We start from the raw sequence: 20876 nt of genomic DNA, 5'->3' as shown, positions 1-20876 counted from the left end.
AACAAGTGTTTTAGCTTGGACCAAGCAGGCTGTTTATATAAAAAAACAGAAAAACAAAACAAAAAATACGGAATATCCCTAGCCTGCCTAGAGATAATTCTTATGCAAAAAAGTTTGCTTTTTGTGTCTGATTCAACTGCTTTTCTGCAATGATTCAGCTGTGCAATCCAGTAAATATGTTACAAAAGGTGCTAGTTTTTCAGAACTTCTTGAAGGAAATACCAAGGCCAAGCAGTGTGTTAATTAGATCAGAAATCATACTAAGGGTGTCTGAGAAATGTGAATTTTATGAGTTCAAATAAATAACAGACAAGCTTCTGAATAACTCAGACAGGCATTGAGTTGAAGCAAGGTGCATTTAGTAGTTGAAGAAACATCAGTTAGTGTTGAAAATCCTGAATCTTCTATGTTCTTTCTTCTTTCTGCTGTTCCTGTTTTCTTTGATACATATGTTCCTGCCTTCAAGTAACAAAACAACATATTTTCTTTGATTATTTTCAGATGATCACTCCAGAGTGAGACTGCAATTGCTGGAAGGAGATCCCCATTCAGACTACATAAATGCCAACTATATAGATGTAAGTGCTATGGAAACTTTTAAGGATCTTAATGGTGGGTGGGTGGAGTAAGTGAGATGATAATGTTTGTTCTTGGATCAATGCCTTGAAGTAAAATAGAATTTGGAGCCTCCAAGACTTCTTTTCACAAGCTGTAACTTTTCAGTCCCACCTGAAATAATCCTTTGAAATGCTTGCAACATTCCGAAATGCACAGTGATTTTATCAAAGCCCCAGCCCCGTGCAGATGTAGTGACTTCCTGATCTCCTGACCAGGATGATTAGATCAGAAACAAGCTCCTTTCTGTTGCGTCTCTTGTATCTATTTGTTCTCTATAACTAGCACATGCAAAGTGTGAATTGACATAGTAGTCATTTTTGTCTAATGGAAAGCAGGAGACAATGGGAGATTGTGATTTACAGTGCAATGATCTTGCCTCACGTTATTTGTTTTAGGAAAGAGGAAGCAGCCGGACCAGGTTAGATTATTTGTTCAACTAGGTTGGTATTGTTTAGTCTGAAAGGCAGCAACTCTAGGGTCTCAAACAGGATTTTTGTTGGGGGTTTTAAGATTACCTGTCAGCTTATCATTTTTAAATGGAACAAGGCCATAACTTAGTGGTAGAGCATATGCTTTCCATGTAGAAATCCAGGTTCAGTCCTTGTTATTACTATATTTAAAAAAATCAGGTAACAAGTGATGGGAAAGAGCTCTTCTTGAACCCATAGAACAAGTGTGGAGAACCTTTGGCTCTCCAGATATTGCTGAACTACAAATCCCATATTCATCACCTTCATCATCTATTAAATTTGTATACCACCCTTCATTTGAAGATCACAGGATGGTTCACAACATAAAAATACAAAATGAGAGCACAAAATACATGATAAAAAACCAAACCAAACCAAACCAAACCAAACCAAACCAAACCAAACCAAAAACTCACCTCCTACAAAGACATTTTAAAAGGCCATAGCATGTTTAATTAGCCCAAGGTGCGGGTGGCGCTGTGGGTAAAACCTCAGCGCCTAGGACTTGCCGATCGTATGGTCGGTGGGGTGAGCTCCCGTCTTTCGGTCCCAGCTCCTGCCCACCTAGCAGTTCGAAAGCACCCTTAAGTGCAAGTAGACAAATAGGTACCGCTTTATAGCGGGAAGGTAAAGGGCGTTTCTGTGTGCTGCGCTGGTCCAGGCTCACCAGAGCAGCTTCGTCACGCTGGCCACGTGACCCGGAAGTGTCTTCAGACAGCGCTGGCCCCTGCCCTCTTAAGCGAGATGGGCGCGCAACCCCAGAGTCGGTCACGACTGGCCCGTACGGGCAGGGGTACCTTTACCTTTACCTTTAAGGATGTGTAATGAAAGCACCAGGTGAGCCTCCCTGGAAAGAGCATTCCACAAATGGGGAGCCTCTGCAGAAAAGGCCCCTTCTCATGTGGCTGCCCTCTGGCCTCTCATGGAGTGGGCACATAAAGAAGGGCCTCAGAAGATGATTGTAGGGTCCAGGTTAGTGCATATGGAGAGAGGCAGTCCATGAGGTATTGTAGCCCTGAGCCATTTAAGGCTTGAATAGGGCCCAGAAAGTAATTGGCAGCCAGTGCAGTAGGGCTAGGATTGGTGTTATATGCTCAAACCATCTTGCCCCAGTGAGGAACTTGGCCCCTGAATTCTGCACCAGTTGAAATTTCCAAACCATCTCCAGCGGCAGCCGCATGTATAATGTGTTGCAGTAATCTAACCTAGTGGTTACCAGAGCATATACGACATAAGTTAGGCTATCCCTGCCCATATAGGGGTGCAGCTGGGTCACCAGCTGAAACTGATGAAACTAGAAGTACCTTTAAGCTATGTACCTGCTCCTTCAGAGGTGTGTAACCCCATCAAGAGTAGGCAGCCTCCCATCCGATCCCCTTTAACAGTGCCTCTGCCTTATTGGGACTGAGCTTTAGTTTGTTGGCTCTTGTCTAGTCCATTAACAAGGCAAGACACTGGTCCAGCACTTCCACTGCCTCACCTGCAGATGTAAAGGAGAAATAGAGCTGTGTGTCATCCGCATACTGCTGAGCACATGCCCTCAGACCCCTGGCCATTGGTCATGCTTGCTGGGAATGATGGGAGTTGTAGACCAGCAACAACTGAAGGGCCACAGGTTCTCCATAGCTGCTCTATAAAACAACTTTCTGTGTTCATATGATTAAACCTGGAACTTGTTGTATTCTAGGCATATGCCCGATTGTCGAGCAATGTTCCAAACACTACAGAGACAAGAACAACTATGTGTCTAATATGATGTCTAGTTTGGCTTTGAACTCAATGGGACTTTTCTACCAAGAAACAGAACAATCCAACTCATCAGGTTTTGTGTTTGGGTTGTTCAGTTGAGTGGAAGTGTCCCTCTGCTCACCTCTGTCGCTTTCACAGCCATCAGATGTCCTGGGCTTGACACAGACCTCATCACTGCACCGTCCTGGCATTGAAATTAGGCTCAGTTATTTGCTCCCCTCTAACTACCACTGCAGTTGCAGAGAATTGCAGGACTATGGGATGTTGGGGGTGGGGTGCGGGTGGGGAGTTTGGCTTGTGCCCTAAGTGTACAAAGTAGTGCAGTTTAGTATTTTGAAGCAAAGGACATGTAACTACTTGTATGCATCCTGTTAATGTATAGCAATGGAAAGAAGGATGCAGACATCGTTTTGAACACTTTCCATCTCATTAACAGAGAGCTGTGGATTCATGACTAAATGGAAAATGTATTAAGCAAAGTATTTAATAGCAGTCCTGTTTCGAATGTAAGTCTCTTTAATCCTTAATGATATCACAATATTTTAAAGAGATCCTTCAATTAAGGGAAAGGAAAAACATATTTAATATAGAGCAACCCACACAGTTTTAAAAATCACTGATGCCTGAGTCAGTTTTGACAAGAAACAGATGTGTTGTTTTCAGATGAGGGGACACAGATTTCTCCATGTTCAATCTATTAATGACTAAGTAAGTAAGTCTTCCTAAAGTGAAAGCAGTTTTAATAGACAATATGAAAATGGGAGCCCTAGCTTTCATCTTTGCAAGGTCACATGGGGGTGATATTCCCTACTGGTTCTACTCAGAGTAGACCCTTTGAAGTTAATCGGCATAAGTAACTTAGGATCATTAATGTCAGGAGGTCTACTCTGAATAGGACTTGCTTGAATAAAACCATTCTCCCCTCCCTTTCTTGCTTTTGAAATATAAATGGTTTCAGAATTTTCATGACAGTAAAAAACATTGAAGCAGTTCCTGTGATGAGTTTACTGAATCATCAATGATACCGTGTGCTTTCGCAGCCTCATTTGAAGGCCAACAGATAGATGGTAAAGTGGGAAGCGCGTCAGCAGTAGAGATGCTGGTGAATCTTGCTCCATCCCAGCTCAACGTTGACCTTTGGGAGCCTGTATGTCTCACCTTAAAGGGCCATAAATTGTACACCTGAGATTTAGAAGCTAGAGATTAATTCCCAGTTTACCTGCTTTTCCTACCCTCCCACAACACTCTGTTCCCCCAATCCCCATCCCTCACTTACAATTAAACCACATTTACAGGGCAATTACAAGCATCATTGGTGCTCTGACCATAGACAGATGGTTCTCCTATCTCTGGCACCTGGAGCTCTATGTAGAAATGAACCACAATGCAGTGCTCCTGTATTTCTTGGAAAATGTTGTTTACACCGTATAGTAGCATGCACAATGCTCCAGGTATCTAAGGAAGGAGAGAATTCCCCGCTTCCCTCTCCCCACCGCAGAGCACTACTTCTCTTTCAGATGAACATTGATATGCATGGTACCAAGCAAGCTTCTAACCTTATAGATGCATATCTGAAGTGCCCCTGAGATGGGAGCCTACAGAATTCCCTTCTTTTGTTTTCTTTGCAGGGTTACCATCGGCCTCACCATTACATTGCAACTCAAGGCAAGTATAGCGAAACCACTCAGTTGTCTAAATGACATGGTATAAACATTTGAAAATAAATACATAATAATTGACCTAAAGATTTCTAGAAGTGACCTGTTGAGATTAATCAGTAATAAAGGCACATTCACAATTCTAGGTTTCTGCATTGATTAATGTATTTTTTAATAAAATAAAATCTGAATGGATGGCTAGTGGATGAATGGTGTTCATATTTGTGCAAATGTCTGTGGTAGAAAGACAGAATAAATAGATGATGAGTGGTGTCTCAGAGAGAAAACTGGTGTCCCTGCCTACTTTGACTTTGCCCATTCTTCGGCTTTGACCCTGACATGACCAGCTCCGATCGCACTGGTCATCAATGTCTGTGGCCCTTAACTTTTGTTTAATTGAAAAAATGAATTCCTGGTGTACACAAGCAGATCTCCCTCTTTTGCTAGGTCAATATACAATAGCAGTGAGCACTGTTTTCTCCTGCCAGTGGTAATGATCTATCTGCTCCCAATGTAGATATTTATTTTCCCCTTGTTTTGGAGGTAGATCTTCACTCACCCCTTCTTCCCTGGTGGGTGGTTCACCTCAGGTGTCAACATTTCTTGGGCTGGCCCTGGATTACTCTCAAATGAGTATAACAGGTGTGGGGAACATATGGCTCTTCAGATGTTGCTGCACCCCAACTCACATCAAACCCAACCAGCATGGTCAATGGTCAAGGATGATGGAATTTATAATCCAGCAACATCTGAAGGAGCCCATGTTCTCCTTCCGTGTTATACAGATTATATATTCATATAACAGATCAATGCAGCTACTGTTCTGGAAAGCAATTCCTTTCTGACTTTAGTACGTTATGTGTCAGAAGCGCGGACCACTGGGGGAGGCAAGCTTATTTGCCTCAAGCCTGGAAAAGATTATTTTTTATCAAATAAAATAATGCCTCTTTCAATTGTTCTGAGACTACATAAAAAGAGGGAAAGTGGACTTTTAAAAGACAGGAGACATAAGGAGGAAATAAACAATCTGACGGGATGAAGAAATGGACAACTTGAGGAGGCATCAAAGGCCACACTGAGATGGGGGCCATAGGTTGCCCATCTGTGATCTACAAGAAATGAAATGATACAAAATCTCAGAGCTTGAAGGATAATTTGTCTTCTGCTACAGAAGCACACACTGTATCATAACTGGAAGATGGCAGAAAAAGCCTGTTTGGTTTATGTCACTCCAGAAAGCAGAGACTAAAGAGATTGGTATCCCTGCAGCCTACACATGAGAAAAGTTTTAAAGCTCCAAGAGGCAGGCTGATAAAGCTGAGTAGAGACTATAGATTTTTGAAGACTCTTTAATGTGGTGTGATAGATCTTTCGCTGCCCACTGCTATATACATTCAATAAACAACAAGAGCTGTTTCTGATCAGAGGCCACAACGGAGAAAAGAAAATGAATATGTATACTTACGGGCACCAGGAGTTCTTACTACCTTCAAGTCTCCAAAAATCTATCTTTTATACATTTGCTGAAAAGGAACAATCTACAAAAATATACCTGAATTTCTCGGGCTGTTATTGGAGTGGGTGATTCATTTTTATTACAAACTGAACTTTTAGTGAGCCCATTCAAGGAGACCCACAATGATGCTTTTGATTAAGGAAAATAATCCAACTTTTTGCCTTTGATTTGAACAACAGGAAGCCCTTTTCAAGCCACAATATTCTTAGCACTACGTTTCAGTACTGTTAATGATACTTTCAAAAATAAAGTAATGCAGGACAAAGTCATAAATATGAAAAGAAGCATCTAGCAACATATCCAAGGGGAGGCAGCTTTCTGTTAAATGCCACACATTTTAATAATTAAACAACAATTAAGTTGTGACCCAGAAGTGTTAGGTTGATTCCAATGAAGTCTTTGTACAAGTGGAATGACTTCTGTTCATGCAATAAAAGACCTCACCTCACCCAATTTCACCTCGCACATGCTCAATATGTTCTGGAGAGCCCCCAACCTTTTGGAGCAGATTTGAGGGGGACAAGGTGGAAAGAAATGGAAGGAAAGTGATGAGCACTGACTTTGTTGGATTGAACCCACTATCACCAAAAATCTCATCAAGTAACTTGGGATTCTAGCCCTCATGTTTATCTAGTAGTTACCCTTCCCAGGCCCAGCACTGTAGATTTTAATTTGAGTTGTGTCTTCACTTCCTTCCTCATTTGTCTCTTCCATGGCTCCAAATTGAGCTACCAGTGTATCATTTTACATTCTGATCACTTCGTTGATTTAAAAGTTTTGTCACTCAAGAAAACACACAGGCAGTCCAGTCCACGCTTTAGGAGGTTTGGCCTTTCAGCTGCGGTGGAGAAAGAAATGGATTGTGCTGCAATCAGCACATGGATGTGCATTCTCTCTCACACACTTCTTTTCGCCCTCAGGACCAATGCAAGAGACGGTCAAGGATTTTTGGAGAATGATCTGGCAGGAGAACTCTGCAAGCGTAGTCATGGTCACGAACCTGGTGGAAGTTGGCAGGGTAGGATGACGATTGTTCAGAGCAAATGTGGGGACAGATCTTTGTCTCCTCCCACTTTGACAGATGGACAGGGCAACCAACGTATCAAAGCGTTAACCTGCAAGGTGGGGGGGAAGGGTCTCCTTCACTGGAGGTTTTTAAACAGAAGTTGGATGGCCATCTGTCAGTGATTCTTTAGCTGTGATTCCTACATTGCAGGGGTTGGATTAGATGACTCTTGGGGTCCTTGCCAACCTATGGTTCTATTTGTAGCCATACATAATGTGCTAGCATTCAGTTTGTGATCTTTATTGTCATAGGTGAAATGTGTCAGATACTGGCCTGATGATACAGAAGTCTATGGAGATATTAAAGTCACCCTAATTGAAACAGAGCCATTGGCAGAATATATCATACGCACTTTTACAGTTCAAAAGGTAAGGACACACTAGCCCTCCCCTCACCAGCAGATTCTTTTTCTTGCCACTAGGTCAAAGCTGTTCGACATTTCATTCAGATTACAGATGGGTAGCTACGGAGTTGTCAATACTATTTCTAAGTGTACTAGAGACAGCATAAAGGAGGATAACACTGTCAGTGACAGCTATATTCTACCCAGTGGCGTCACTATGGGGGGGGGGCGGTGCATTCCGGGTGCCATGTCTAGGGGGGTGACAAGAAGGCACCCTGCGGGGGCTCGTTGGGCACAAGCAGCCACCGCGCAGCTGCAAGCAGAGGATCCCAGCGCCGGCAGGAAACCACTATGTACAGAACATGTGTGGCATCGCACACATGCACTGTACATAATGACGCCACACATGTGCTGTACATAGCGGTTTGCCACCGGCTCCGCTCGAGCGCTGTACAGATGGCAGTGGGATCCCTCCAGTGCCGCTACAGCCGCATATAGAGTTCACGTCTGTAGCGGCGATGGAGGGATCCTGGCACCATCTGTACAGCACTGGAGCGGCACCACCGGCAAATCGCTATGTACAGCACATGTGTGGTGTCACTACATACAACGCATGTGTCGTACGTAGCACGCCGCACATGCGCCCTACGTAGCGATGCCCCGCCCCGGATGTCACGACTCCTTCGTTCGCCCCTGATTCTACCTTCCAGAATCAGAGGCAGCATACCAGTTGCTAGATGGCACAAGCTGGCACAACACTTTTGCCCTTGCATCCTGCTTGTGGGTTTCCCACTGGCCTCTGGTGGGGCCACTGTGGGGAAATAGAACGCTAATCTACATAGGCCTTTAATCAGACAGGGGTCTACTTATTTCTTAAGCATTGTTCCTATATGATCAGAATGGTGATGGTTAACTTTTATTTGTATATCTCAGAGAGGTATAACCTGCTCTCAGATTTAGAAAATGTATACATTTAGGCTTGTGTCCAATGCAGCGCTGAGTAACCATCCCTTTTCTGCAAGGATTTATGCTTACGCAACAAGCCTTTCACTTCTCTCCCACACCTCTAATATGTTATGGGAGTTTCCCCAGCCATTTTAAAGCAGATTTGGAGAGGACACAGGACACATGGAGAGAGGAGAGGAGAAGCCATGTTGCACGAGTGTATACCTTTGCACTGATGCGACAGTTACTTAGTGCTGCATTAGATACTAGCCTCCCGCTTTGTTCATTTTATACATGTCAATTAATTCAAGACAATAATATATTTTAGAAGCACAAGTACACACAACACCAAAGAGCAGAAGAGAAACTTAAAAACAGAATTAAATTAGTGAAAACATTAAAAGAGTAGATAAAAAGGAAGACCACTGCCATTTCCACTATGTTAGGATTTTCTGAATTGTTATTCCTCATTTCACTTCTGTTATTAATTGGGAATGTAGCCTAACTGAATATGGTTCCCCATTGAAAGGCAGGGAGGCCTGGCATAATTGTGTACCATTTCTACTTTGGAAGGAGTCAGATCCTTTCATAGTCTGTTTTTTTAAAAAAAATATCCAGCTTGCTGTTGGGTAGGTTGCCAGGCCATTTCTCACTATGGCATAAATGTTCTCCATTCAAAGCTTGGACCAGCTTTCAACATATTTCTGCATGCAAAGGCTTAATCAGCTTGCTAGTGTTCATCTTGTTCCCCACACAAAGCCCTGATTGGACTCGGGCTATCGTGTATCCTTTCCTCTTCTGTGAAATTAACTGTTCAACATTTCCTGCTAAAATGAATCCATCATAACTGGTTGGAAACCTGTTGTTGTCTTAGAGCCATCAAAGTGGCTTTTTCAGTTTTTCTCCTCTACCATGAAAAGCTGTGTATACAAAGTATATATGAAATGTTTTTGGGTGGAATTGGGTTAAAAATGTGACACCATTGTAAAGAAGTGGCTGGTTGGGGTGGGTGGGATGGGTAGATGGCAGAGAATTGATGGTGGTGGTGATGATGATACTACTATTACAGAAAAAACACTTTTTTTATATATCCTTCTTAGAAAGGCTACCATGAGATCCGAGAGATCCGCCAATTCCATTTCACCAGCTGGCCAGACCATGGGGTTCCTTGTTATGCCACTGGCCTCTTGGGCTTTGTTCGACAAGTGAAGTTCCTCAATCCACCAGAGGCGGGGCCTATTGTTGTGCACTGCAGGTATGCCTTTAATTCTCTCCCTCACTTCTTTTCATCCATTTTCCTCCTGGTTGTGCTCATTCCCTTGGCCCAGAAGGCACTCCACCACCTTGCCCTAGGGGGTCATGGGAATGAATATTGTGCAGCCCAAATCCCTACTTTATAACAGGATCCTCCCCCCAAATTTGCTTCATGCATTAGCCTACTGCAGATTAACCCCTATTAGGTAAGTGTGTCACAACCAAATGGGAGAGATGTGTGCTGTCACACAGAAGATGGAGCAAGCTTGTTTTCTCCTGCTCTTGGAGGGTAAGACCCAAACTAATGGATTCAAGTTAACAGAATGGAGATTCCAACTAAACATGAGGAAGAACTTTCTGACGGTAAGAGTGGAATGGACACTTTCAGAAGGTGGTGGACTCTCCTACCTTGGAGGTTTTTAAAGTAGAAGTTGGGTGGCCATCTGTCATGGATGATTTAGTTGCAATTCCTGGACTAGATGACCCTCAGGGTCACTTCCAACTCTACAATTCTGTGATTTTGTGGTAGCCCCCTGCCTGAGGTGGTTGCTTCAGCCTTCCACATTGGTGGACCATCCTTGATTGCGCTACACATTTCTGAAGTCTTCCACTTGGAGGTTGGGTAGTGGAACTTACCCATACTAAGCAGCAAAGTTTAAAACAGGCATCTTTCCTTTGCAACAGTTATTTTACAGGGGGACAACTTTTTTTTTCTTTTCAGCCCAAAGGATGTGTTTCCTCATGGGCAACCTTTGGGGGTCTATATGCTTGTGGTGAGTGGGGCCAGTGACAAATGTGGCAGAGCCAGAGGCAGAAGTGGGTGGTGCAATGGATGTGAATCTTCCCTCTGTATGCAAGATCATTCCAGCCATATAAGACCCAGATTGATCTTCACACACACATTTCTCCGTCTTCATAAGCAAATGGCATTACCACAAGTTCAACAACACATTGCAGCCAGGCGAAACTCTCAAGGAGTGCACACAGTAAAGCCAAGGAGGAGGGTGGATGGCATGGAGAAAGTCTCAAGGGCTGGAATGAATGGTCTGATGGGTCATATTATTTCCCCAGGCCTGATGTTCCTCATCCCTATTTTAAAGCATGTCGATAGCTAGCTGCTGGTTCAGGTCATGCCCCTAGTGGCACTGATGAACCCGAACATTTGATTCCTTTTCTTTTTAATTTTAGTGATCAAATGACATTCCCTCCTTTTAAAAATTTAAATGACTAGCCCAAAGTAGTAATTACTAAATTTTCCCTAATGCTTCCTTGGACAGTATTACTGTCATTCAGTATTTATGAAGTGCAGGGTTCCTCTAAATATAGAAATCTTACAGCTATTTGTTATAATTTTGAATTGCAGGAAGAGAGTTAACATTAGGGAAGGGCCATTTATTCACTAAGATTATTCATATTATTCCTTCCCAGCTGTCGATTGATCTGGGCCATTGATTCACTGCCATTAATGTTTCTCTGCTTTGCCCATACTTCCTGCATCTGAAATTTCTCATGCCTTTAGGAAAAAGAGAAAGACTTTCTAGTTTCTTCTGTTCTTTACAGATTGGGAGAAGGGAGATCTGTGATAAGGCTTGTATTTAGAGCCTAAACATTTGTTCATCCAAACCTGAGCTTTTGTGCCTGGGACAAGTAGCTGGTAGATGTTACTGGGACCTGTTGATGGTCCTGTGGATCAATGAAGGGTAGAGGTGGTGGCTGAGGGGTACAGCAGTCACCACTGTGGAAATGTGTGGTTGCTAGCAAACTTTTCTTTTCCTGGGGTGAATAGCCAATCAGCCACTGAGTGCTTGCCCAGTATTGACTGAGGCGCAGCCACCACCACCTCCCAGCTACTACTGGTGCCACTTGCCAGCACTGATTGTCCCATAACAGCAGCCAGCGAATCCTATGAGTGGTCTTCTTCACCAGCCAGTAATAAGTAGCTACTTCAGCACCACTTCACTTCTGCACCATATTCAAGGCTCTGTCTCAAAATCTGGTTTTCAGAAGCTCGTGTCTTGAATACTGGAATTAATATCAGATAGAGCATCCTGGGTAATGGCAGATCACATCACCCTCATCACAAAAAGGCAAACTACCAGAGAACCAGAATCCTCACAATATTTTGGTGCACTGCATGTCTTCAGATGATAGGTTTCTACATTTCAGTTAGAAGGTTTAGAAATTCCTCCCCACAGCGGGGAAGAAACAAATGCCTGCGAATACAAAATTAGCATGTTGGGGGAAAAGGTCTAGACCAGCGGTTCTCAACCTGTGGGTCCCTGGATGTTGTTGGACTACAAGTCCCATCATCCCTGAGCTCTGGCCTTGATAGCTAAGGGTGATGGGAGTTGTAGTTCAACAACATCTGGGGAGCCACAGGTTGAGAAAGGCTGCTCTAGCCCATATTGGCTGTGAGTCCTGAAAGACCTGCACCCTACCTTGCAGGCCTTTTTATACCTGGCCTGGGAGGATGGGGCCCTGACTGACTCCAGCTACAAAAGCCAAGGCTGCTGAACAGAGTCTTGGGCTGGGGTGCTGGTTGGGGAGGGGGGGTTGTTGAGGGGAAGGTTGTTGCTGTTTGATTTTTGATGTTTTAAAATACATTTTTAATTGATATCTATCAACTGGTTTTATTATCTTTTGAATGTTGTAATCCACCTTCAGTATACTATATAAAAGTGAGGCAATATTTAAACAAATAAATAAGTGCAAACATTACTGGACAGTCTTAATACCCCAGATACTCAGAACGGTGAGATGCTTGCTTTGAAACTTCTTGCCACCAGGTCTGGATATCCACCTGTATGATCTGAATAATTTGCATAGGCCAAAGATTAGAAGGAAACCACTAAGCATTGTCCAAATGTGTCTGTCTTGGAGAAAATAGAAGTTTGCTTTTAAAAAATGAAAAGCTGAAGAAAGACCCCTTTGAAATCTGACTTCAGAGTCTATCTCTCTCTCTCTCTCTGCTTGTCAACAAAAATGAGTACCACACCTGCTGTTCCAAGCTGTTCAACATACATATGTGTTTTTGTTTTTAATTTAGTGTATTGCAGATAGTACGACTTGCTATCTTGGGTCTTCTTTTTCCTTTTGGTATTTTCTCCATTCTTTCTTTTAATATCTCTGCTCTGTACCTTTTCCTGAAGTTTTCTAGCCTTGCTGTCCCCAGAGAACTGGAGTGGCACTGCAGTGCTGTCCAGACCTTCAGGGCAAAGAGGGACTAATGAAGGAAGACAGCTGAATTTACAACGCTCATTCCCACCACCACCAGTGAATGCTCTGCCTTTTCACGGTCCATTGATCTGGTCCCTGTTTCTCTCCCCCCCCCCCACCTCTCCTTCAGTGCTGGTGCTGGGAGGACAGGGTGCTTTATTGCCATTGACATCATGCTTGACATGGCAGAGAACGAAGGTGTGGTGGACATATTTAACTGTGTGCGGGAGCTGCGATCCCAGAGGGTCAACTTGGTGCAGACGGAGGTAGGTGTAAGGATGCATTTTCTTGCCTGTCAGCTTGTTTCCAAGAAACAGCTCCACACTACCAGATGGCTGTAGCCTATATAATGGAAGAAAAGGCAAACATGTGAGCGTATCTAGTATGCCTGTGAAGCCTGGTCAATTAATCCCTTGGTGCGATTTGTGGAATTATGTTGAAGGGTTTGCAAAGTGCCCCTAATTAGTGGGCCAGCAGATATAATTTATTAAATTTATATCCTGTGCCCTTCCTCTGGAAGGAGCCCAGGGTGGCAATAATCATATTTATTTTTAATACAAGTACCTAAAAAAGCACAGGCTGCTGGCTCTATCTGAGAAGAGGCATTTCATGCACACATACAAGGAAATGTCTCATAATCTAGTGCCTGAATATGACATGCACATGCATCATTGAAAAACAAAGTCTGCTTTCATCACTGGAATCACACAGCGTAATTTGTAACGTGCAAGCTAACATTAAACATCTATCATTAGCTTCCAAATCCATCTCACAAAGCTGCTGCTATTAAACCCACCAGTTTCCATTAATTGAAACACAGTCTGAACTATATCCAGCCTCTTTAAATTTCCCCAGCAATCATTCAATTCAAATCTACTTTTTAGCTGGGAAAATCTGAGGTGGCCATAGTCTTTGTTTTGCATTCAGCACCTGTAATCCAGGCAACTTCAAAATGAGAGATTTGACATGATAATCATCACAAGTTCGTATACATTATGTTCATCCCACCACTCACTAGAACCGGATGTCTTAAGTATTGGGTTACTTCACACATTCCACCTCTTAGCCATACACATATTTTATATTTATACACCAAATGTAAGAGATTATTTTGACAAACAAGTTTTTGCAAACATATCACATGCAGACATGCGGATCAAGGGTCAGCATCCTGTTGAACGTAAATATGGTGGCAAACCTGGGTTTGTCTCCACTGACATAAGCAGTGAAATGACCCTTTTAGAAAAAGCAGTTATGTTCTCAGAACAATCAATAATTAAAAACCAGGCAAAATATTTCATAGGTAGAATATGTCGCCAAATAAAAGTCTATGTCCACTAGTACGCCTTTGCTTAAGCATGTACACCAGGAATTGTAGTTACATGTTGTAGAATGTAAATTGCCATATGCATGAATGGTGCTACAGAAATAATTAACTGGGATCAGTTTTAATGCTGGAGATCGATTAAGATCCAGGCAAAACTTTGCCTATCATCCCACCTGCCCAAATGCTTTTTAAAATGTATCTGTTACCCATGTTTTGACATGTGTTTGCCTTGGCATTGGGTTTGCTTTTATCCAGGAGGGGACAACACACACACACAGTGATAAAATGCAAGCACTTCCCACTCCAGTTGGATGGTAGGAGTGTTTTGTTGACCCGAGAACTCTGAGAGGGAATGTTGAGCATTTCATTATTAAAGTAGGATGTGTAAGATTGATCCTGAGGAGACTGACAATGATCAGTGTACAACTTCTTACTGCGTAGGAACAGTATGTCTTCGTTCATGATGCCATTCTAGAAGCATGCCTTTGTGGCAACACAGCCATCCCTGTTTGTGAATTCAGATCCATATACTACAACATCAGCAGACTGGATCCGCAGACGAATTCCAGCCAGATTAAAGATGAATTCCAGGTAAAATAAAAATAAAAATGCAGACCTTGTATTTTGTCAGTCATGGAATAGGTGATGACTGGCATGTCTCAAATTATAACAGGGTGCCAAGGATGCTCGCATGTATATTGTCAAAATGTCCACATTTGTCACCTCCCGTATATTAGATACAAAAGAGAGTGTACATAGCTCACAATGGTATATAGTCAGATTATAGATTTTCCCTCCCTTCTGGGAATGTGGAAGCACCATTTATAGTAAAAACACATGGTTCAGTAATGGAAACCAAAAGAGTGTCAGGCTGAAAAGACAGTGGCTATTGGGAGGGACCCGTTGCATGGATATGTAAGTATGAACAAGTATGTTCATGTATGGGGAGTGGGGGAGAAATTTGAATCAATTCACATTTGAAGGCAAACCTACCTAGTTGACACTTTATGAAATGCTACCATCTTCCAAATTCACACTTTGAATTTCGAAAGTCATCCTTCAAAATTTGTACTTTTCTGAATTTTGCATTGCAGTTTTCCAGGCAAGTGAAGTGTACAAAAATTCATTTACAAGAGTAAAGTATACAAAAAGTGCATAAACAACTGGAAATAACATTCCAAATTGTTAAGGGTATATGAGTATATTAGAAGAAATGCACACCAGAATACTCGTTCTTACTTTTACTTCTACATAACCACAGGCTGTCCTCACACACCTAATGTTATGGGACTGGGCTCCCAGTCAGTATGTGTTTAAGCCAGGCATAAATTAACTACTGAGGTGAGTTTCTTGGTTTGCAGTTTTGTTTGTGTAGCAGATGTCTGTGCATCAGATTGCATTATTTCTCTCCATTTGCAAGACTGCTGAAAAGTTACAGTTCCATGAATCGAAGAAAAGGTGATCAACGGGTACCACAACTTCTGCTGCAGATATTTAGTGCTTACACGAAGGAAGCATTTAGGTTGAACTGACGCTTTCGCTAATGTTTGCCTGGGGCTGTGAAACAAAAATGTAACCATTTCTCTCACAGCAGTGAACAAAATGTTCTGCTTCCATTCACCAAATTGTTTGTAAATTGGTTTATGTTACAAAGCTCACCTTGCTTCATCTGAAAATGGCCATTATGAAGCTAGAAGATGGACTTTCTCCCTTTGAAGTATGCCCCAATCTCATTAACATTTTGTTTACAGCTTTTCTGTTTGTTTCTTCGCAGAGAATCGAAAGGTCATATATCTCTTCCAAAACACTGCTTTACACAAAATAAAAGTGCACTTTTAACCAATAGATTCCATCAGTTTGCTGCTGCCCACTTTTGAACAGGGTCTGGTGGGAAACATCAGCGATTTTGCTGTTTGGCTGAACAACATTAAGATGCCCTAATTTAAGTTTCACAATCCTGCTTCAGTACCATCTCCAATATGCACAAGAGGTGCATTCCATATATTATTTGTGTAGAATGTTGCAAGCGGTTATGAAGATCTGGTTTTAGGGAAATGTATTATGCACCCCATAAGTTACTACAGTGCCCCACTCATCTTCTCTGATTCAGAAAAATAAACACCTTGCATCTATCTCCAGTGAGATATTCTCAATGTATTTGCCACGAGGAAAGCAGTTGGACTGTGTAAGAAGTTGCCACCAGGTAAATGGTTGGAGGCTTGCTGGTGGGGGATGTTGAGACCCTATCGGAAATGTGGTGGTGTCAGACCTTTGAAATTAAGAGCACCAGCAGAGCCATGCTGGATCAGGCCAAAGGCCTACCTAGTCCAGCATCCTGTTCTCACAGTGGCCAACCAGATGCCAATGGGAAGCCCGAAAGGAGGACTTGAGCACATCAGGAGCTCAGGTCCTGGTTAAGGGCTAGATCAAATCTACAGATCTGGGCTCTGGCACCTTCTTTATATAAACGATGAATGGCCTGGATCTCACTGTGAAACTCCTGTGTAGTCACTATGCAATGTACACATTGAAAAAGTGGCTGTCATACAGAGTAGATTCTGATTCATGATCACTCTATGTATCTGAATGACACCCAGAGGCCTTTGTTGGTACCATGATTTTAGTTTGCTGATCTGTATAAAAAAGATTTAGTTTCCAGCTCCTGCCTCTTAAATAAACCCTATGTGCATTAACTGAATGGCTGCAGGGATGGAGAGAAGAGACCAGGGTGACATTAAAAGGTGCAGGTTTGCTTGTTTTTACAGCTAACTGCATGATCTGGAGCTGTGGGCATGCTTGAGTGTTGGTTTATCAAGATTAGTGGGAAAGAGACATTGATGAATCACTAAGAGGCCAAATGTCTAGCCCTTCTCATGATGCAGCTGATCATGTGCATCCGGGCAAAGAAGTGTCATTACAAGGAATTTTAGGTTCTACTTTGTGCCAGACAGTTGCCTGAGAGAACTCCATCAAAAGGATTTAGCGCTGCAGGAGAGCATTCTGACCTAAATAATTTTTTGGGATGGCTCTAGTTATCTATAGCATGCATCAATTCCCACTGAGATCACAGATTTGAGCATCACACATGGCTCTGACAGTTTGAAGTCTTTTTATTCGAGTTCTGATTTTAATGTTTGGAATACCATGGATCTATGTGAAATAATAAATGAGTGTTATTCAGTATGGTGTTGGTTCAATCAATTTAATAGCTACGTAGGAAAAACTGGTTGAGCTTCCAACCTTAATATGCTTTCTTAGATGAACCGTAATGATTTTACAAGTTTAAAGGCATGAACAAAGGCTCTGAGTGCACCCATTTTTAGCAAAAGCTGATATAATGGAAAGATACACAGTACCTTCTGGTTTGCATTTGACTGAGAATACAGAGAATACAGAAGTTCAAACATCATATTAATATGTCACTATGATACAGAATACTGCTGAGTAATATTCCTTGATTTAGCTCTTTAAACAGGAAGAAATGAAAACACCCAATAACATATGAAGTGTAGCTGGAGTACAATGTAATAATAAATATGAACATTTAAAGCTGAACTTTAGTCAAGATGGGCAGATTTCACCTATCACAAGCTTGGAAGCTTCAATGACTCTTGCATGGTATGGACATTATCTGGTCTTACTGTTAGCATAGACATCCAAAATAGCCACAACTAAGGTGATATCAGAGATGACTTGCACCATTATGTTTTATATGTTGTCACTTGGTCATATTTTTCATGCTCTTTGGCTGCTCAGATACCTTATTGGGTTCCTGCAGAAAAGAATATTAGACAGATACATTGTCTGAAATATTAAAAATAGTCTCAAAGCAAGTGTTCTGTTTTCATTTAAACCTGTAGTTTTCAGCACTCTGCAAGCACTGGGGAAGTTTCAAACCTGAATTATGAAGGAAGGTGATTCTATCCTCCCTCACCCCAATGTAGCAGTATGAGTTCCAGCCTTGCATGTTGAGAAGATTTATGAGTTCAGTCTGGCTGCTGTCAGATAGATTGGCAAAAGAGAACGCTTGCATTTTATGTGTAAAATCACATATTTTTATGTTAAACACTAATCAGCTCCTGTTTCTTCCCTTGCCTACAGACCCTTAATATAGTAACGCCTCGAGTACGGCCAGAAGATTGCAGCATTGGACTCTTGCCAAGGAACCATGACAAGAATCGCTGCATGGATGTACTCCCCTTGGATCGGTGCCTCCCCTTCCTTATCTCCGTTGATGGGGAATCAAGTAACTACATTAACGCTGCACTCATGGATGTAAGCAAACCTCACTCTGAGGTCACGTTTTCTTCTGTATAGATAATTAGAAAATGGGCAGCTCTAGCTAAATACTGTCTGCCTGTTACAGTGGTATGTTTAGTAGGATAATTTCTCACAATAATGCTGACAAGTTTTCCATAATGTTTTTTAAAAATATGAAAGCTGCATGGTGGCACATCTCATTGTCTGAGTTTGCTCTTACTGTCTGCTGTGATACAGCCCAGGCACAGGTTTCCCACCACAGTGAGAATTAAGCCACAGCAAAATCTCTGTAAGAGAGGGCAGTGCTTGTCCCAAGAAGACTAGGAGAAGGCATCAGGCTGTCCTTTTCTTAGAAATGAATCAAAAGGTTGCAGCTCAGGGGTAGAGAATGTGCTTGGCACATGAAAGGTTTTAGACTTAATCCCTGGAATCTTCAGTTAAGGTGTGCGAGGACCTTGGCTTGAGACCATGGCTAACAGTACCAAGAAATGTAGCCCATACTGATTAATGGTCTGCCTCCTTATAATGCAGCTTCTTTTGAGAATAGAATCATTCAACTGTATGATTCTGCAATGTGGGAATCTCAACTCAAGCTTCCATGGCAGATGGCCATCAAACCTCTGCTTAAAAACCTCCAAGGAAGGAGAGTCCACCATCTCCCAAGGGAGACGGTTCCACTTTTGGAAAGTTAGAAAATTATTTCTGATGTTTCGTCAGAATCTCCTTTGTTGTAACATGAATCCTCTCTTCCTATGGATGGTCATTCCTAAGAGCAGTCTCCACTGCAAAGTGGCTGCAGAAATATCCCCCCATAATTGGGAAGGGGGCACTTGTGTGTGTCTTCCTTGCAAGCACTCTCATATATTTTTCCTTTAGGATGTGTTTTTATCTTCCAATTGATTTTGTTGTTATTCCCTAAACTGAGTGTCAATGGAAATGAACCACAAGCATACTGGTCCCACAAACCTGTCTGCTTATTCCTTTTCCATTGTCTATTATGTGCTCAGTTCAGGCTATCGTTGTTGTGAGAACCTCTGCTGTACAATCAAATGTTTGCATCTCTTACCAGAAAAAAAGGCTTAAGATACATTCAGACACAGTATGTAGTCTTGTCAAAGTGATTCAGAGGCACTGTGATAGTGGGTACATATCCGTTATCTCACAGCCGAGTGAGCAAAGGCCTTTACTGCTTCACTAAGCAGAAGCTGTTTTCTGCACAACCCGTCTGTGTCTAACTCTGAGTTGTGCTGCTGCCAGCAATGAAACCGCTGTATTTTTCACATTTACAGAGATTGGACAGTGATCAATTCCACTATGAAGCTGAGATCATCCTCATGTCTTACAAACCCCTTCTGATCTTTCACCCCCTGCCCTTATTACAGATTGGAATTTTTAAAAAGTGTTTATTGACTAATAATCAGTAGTGACCTGTGAGGGGGTAGAGGTGTGGCAGGCAGAATAGGCCACCATTTTTGGACAGGAATTGAGGGGAAGGGAATGCAATACAGACACACACATAAGGGCCTGGCGTCCTTAACTGTGGTTCAGATCTATGTCTGCGTCAACATTAACAGTGGCTAATTGTTTCCCAGATGTGCTTCTACCCTGCATTTGAACCAAAATTGGTTTCAAATGCTGAGTTAGAGGCAATTCATAGCTGGGATGAACTATGGTTAATAGTGCAGGCATAATATCAAACCATGGCTAATGGGAAATTGTATAATGGAAGCAATAGAAACAAAGGGGGAGAGAGCAAAGATCAAGAAAGCAGGCAGTATTGTGGCCCCTTCCCAATCTCTTAATGTTTGGCATTACACCAGCACTAGTCCTGATCCACGTTGGTCTGATCTCTATTTTTGAGTAGGAACAGAAGGTTATGTATCCCCCAGTTACACTGGCCAATTGTTTCAAGGAGTTAAATGTCTGCTTTTTAGACTGATCCCTTATGCTAATCCACGTGCACTCCACAGATGTTTAGAAGGGATTGTTTACTCACTTAAACCGTAAGCCAAAGTCAAAATACAATAATGCTTTACATATGTAATCTCTTTTCATGCCAGCATTTTCTTATACTTTAAAGGACAGACGAAGCACAGGAATTTTGTAAATCCACATGATGGCAAAGGCATTGTCAATTGCAGACCCTAGACATGGTGGGTAGGCTAATCAGAACAAATAATGGGTAGCTCTTCACAGTTCTGTAGAAGAAGCAATATTGTCAGGTGCAGTTTGTCAAGTGTAGTGTTTCAGGCAGGAGGCAAATTGCACACACCCAAACTCCTTCTTCTACATAGCTATTAAAGGTACTTATGATATGTCCATAATCTTCAGAATACAAAGTGGTGGGGTTTTGTTGTTGTTGTTAAAAAAGAAATAAAATTAATTGCTCAAAATGGTGAAGAAAAAATGTCAAGCCTTCAGCAAATGTGCAAATAGGATGGAGGGGGAATTTAA

General features: G+C 42.2%; 1 protein-coding gene across 16 annotated transcripts in view; it reads left to right on the top strand.

Annotated features, from left to right (window-relative positions):
* Positions 1-20876, top strand: part of PTPRT (protein tyrosine phosphatase receptor type T) — a 620908-nt gene that overhangs the window by 582107 nt on the left and 17925 nt on the right. For all 16 annotated transcript variants that reach the window (XM_082225799.1, XM_082225800.1, XM_082225808.1 and 13 more), the window contains 8 exons: positions 502-578; positions 4466-4502; positions 6932-7029; positions 7329-7445; positions 9466-9620; positions 12966-13101; positions 14604-14753; positions 18264-18437. In XM_082225799.1, the coding sequence (XP_082081925.1) occupies positions 502-578; positions 4466-4502; positions 6932-7029; positions 7329-7445; positions 9466-9620; positions 12966-13101; positions 14604-14753; positions 18264-18437 (944 nt within the window). The remainder of the gene's footprint in view (positions 1-501; positions 579-4465; positions 4503-6931; positions 7030-7328; positions 7446-9465; positions 9621-12965; positions 13102-14603; positions 14754-18263; positions 18438-20876) is intronic.

Source organism: Podarcis vaucheri, assembly GCF_965113315.1.
Source record: "Podarcis vaucheri genome assembly, chromosome: 6".
Taxonomy (NCBI): Eukaryota; Metazoa; Chordata; class Lepidosauria; order Squamata; family Lacertidae; genus Podarcis; species Podarcis vaucheri.
Note: the sequence above shows the minus strand (reverse complement) of the source record. Positions and strands in the feature narration are given on the sequence as shown.